Consider the following 2,861-nt stretch of genomic DNA (forward strand, 5'->3'; position numbering starts at 1 on the left):
ACCTAGGTTAAAAGCGGACATAATATCATGTCGATCAGACCAATAGTTTGAGATGCAACGCGGCCATAATACACACAACATTTTTACCCGTGGTCATTTGACAGGAAAATGTGCATGCATCTTGCATCAGCTAGACTTCAGAGGGTTTCATACAGTACACGGTTCCGGCCACTCAATTACAAACAACAGACAAAGAAACAGAAATTAAGCTGGAATGCATATAGCAGTCCCTCTTCAGTTCTGCAGCTTCTGCTGCTGCAAACCGGATTCTATTCTTTATGGCGATCAATCCAGACCAACTCCTTATTGTCAAGCAGTTTGATAACAATTGTACCGCCTTCTGTAACAAAAGTTGGATCTCAAAAACTGCATGAAGCGAACACATCTGGTATGACCATTCTTAGCTTATTGGTCATACATACAAGGCGAATAAGCAAGTAAACTATTACTATTTTGAGGCCATCACTAGTGATCTTCTCTAATGGTAAGGTGAGATTTTTTGACTGAAAATCCATCTTCTAAGAAAAATCAAGAGGGCGCAACCTAGTAAGGGTTGTTTGAAATGTGGATATGTGGAGTGTTTATAAATAATGCAAGTTGGGACATAGCATATATTTTCCAAAATAATGTGGAAGAAATAACTAGACCATATATGGAAAGTATTAGATCAATGAGTGCACCGTTCTAAACTCTAAATTAAGCACTTTTTTTTTGTTGATATACTGTACTTCTGTTTTATGTCCATACTAAATCACTGATCTCATGTTTTGTAAGTCTCTGCTAGTTTATTTTAGGGAAGTAAAATTCACACTCCTTATTTCTTTTTTTTAGTAACTTAAATTTTGTAGTTCATGAATCAACCGGCAAGAATATATGAATGATTATTGTTGTTAAGAAGTTCAGACTGTTTAATTAGTTCCAAAAGGTACAAAGAGGTTTAGGGTAGGGAGACCTGGAATCACATATATCATAAGTAATCGGAGTATCATATGGTTACTAGAGCAGCCATAAACAACCGATAACAAGTAATAATAGTGCTTCATGCTTCACAATTTCAGCTACTCAATTTCAAATAAACACACAAAATACACAGAAACAATTAAACACCAAAGATGGAGAATCCAAATTTTATGGTTCAACCGAAAAACTAGCCATCATTTAAATGCAGAAAATGGCAATCCCTCTCCAGTTTTGTTCTGCTTCTTAGTTTTTAATGCCTTGAGTCCTCACGCCACATGCTTCATCATCATTCAGGTACTGAAACTAAAGTTTCATCATATACAGTTATGTCAAATATCGTACACTCAGGCACCTCCTCAAGTCTATAATGGGCGCGGCACACTGTATTCTCTTCTTGATGGCAATCAATCCAGACCAACTCATTCTTACCAGGCAGTTTGATCATATATACTGTACCGTCTTCTGTAATAAATCTACGTTCTTTGCCAAGCAGTTTGATCATAACTGTACCGCCTTCTGTAACGAAACTAGGTTCCCAGCTAGGGCATGAAGTGAACTCATCTGGTAAATCATCTCGACCCAATTGAATGAGTTTAACCCAAGATTCAGGCACATCATACTCTCTCATCACCCAAAATGTTCTATACCCATAAGGATCCGCAGACCATACACCAAGGCACCCTCCTAAAAGAACGTGAGTTCTTACACAAGTCACATGCGTGTCATCTTCATTTTGGTTGAAAACAGGTAATGGCACTTGCCGGAACTCCTCCTCTGCTAAATCAAAAGCAACCATAGTTGGTTCTATTTTCCCACCTGTTGGATAGTTGACCCAATGAATCGCTCCATTTGAAACAGCCCCCTGTCCGTCAATCCAGCCGGTCAATGAAGAGGGAGATTTAATAACTTTCCAAACGTTGGCTCTGAGTGAGAACACATGAACTTCAACAAAATCACCGAGAGCAGGTTTTGTGAAAACAAGCTTGTAGTCGTCAGTGGATGACACTTGACCAAAACCATGATATAAAAAGCTACAGTTCTTTTTCTCCTCTGTTGATTTTGTCATCTCAACCCCAAAACTTGGAGCAGGTATTTTGCGGAAAAATCCAGTTGATGGATTCCAGATAGACAAGTTCTTAAAATAACTTTTATAGGATTCACCGAGAAGTACCAAACCATTGCACGAGGCCATTACTCGTTGGCTCTTCTCCTCCGACGGGAAGGTGAGATTATTGACTGAAGAATAACCTTCCAAGGATTGAAATCGAGAGGGAAACCAAGGCATGTTATCTTCAAAACGATTGGGAATTCGACCTTCTACGGTTTTATCTGTAGGGTAGATGCAGATGAGGACTTTTTGACAGAGGCTGCCCTGCTGTGATGCTAGTTGAAGGTGAGACTTGCCAAATTGAGGATCAGAAATGATAATAGAACGCCACCGTTTCGACACACAAGTGAACCGGATCAAGGACTTGACCGGCAACCGACAAAGAATTTTCACTATAACATCTTCATGGAGATCAAAGCTCTCCTCTTGTGTCTTTGACATTGACATGATTCCCGGACGCAATTAAACAAAAAAGAAGAAGAAGAAGAAACTGCTGCAACCAAGAAAGTATCAAGACTTCTGCAAAAGCTATAAACTGCCAAAGATCACAACAAGAATCCAATCAAATGTTTTGAGATTATGAGCTAACGTTTTGTAGAATTTTGAGACTTTTGACTCCCATGACTTAGACCCAAACACGACAAATAATTGAACTGATTAACTTCACTCTCTGTAATCTGCATGCAGTAGAGATATATTTTCATGAGTATTTTCATTTGTGTGGATTTCTTTAATCAGTGTTTTACGGATACATAATAATTGAATTTATCAAGAAAACTTACCGGGAAAGAGG

General features: G+C 38.6%; 1 protein-coding gene across 1 annotated transcript; it reads right to left on the reverse strand.

The window, feature by feature from the left end:
• Positions 1-1,246: 1,246 nt before the first annotated feature.
• LOC112164233 (F-box/kelch-repeat protein At3g06240) lies at positions 1,247-2,515 on the reverse strand. Its single transcript, XM_024300459.1, has one exon. It carries the CDS (start codon positions 2,513-2,515, stop codon positions 1,247-1,249), a length of 1,269 nt encoding a protein of 422 aa, XP_024156227.1.
• Positions 2,516-2,861: the final 346 nt, after the last annotated feature.

Source organism: Rosa chinensis, chromosome 5 (assembly GCF_002994745.2).
Source record: "Rosa chinensis cultivar Old Blush chromosome 5, RchiOBHm-V2, whole genome shotgun sequence".
NCBI lineage: Eukaryota > Viridiplantae > Streptophyta > Magnoliopsida > Rosales > Rosaceae > Rosa > Rosa chinensis.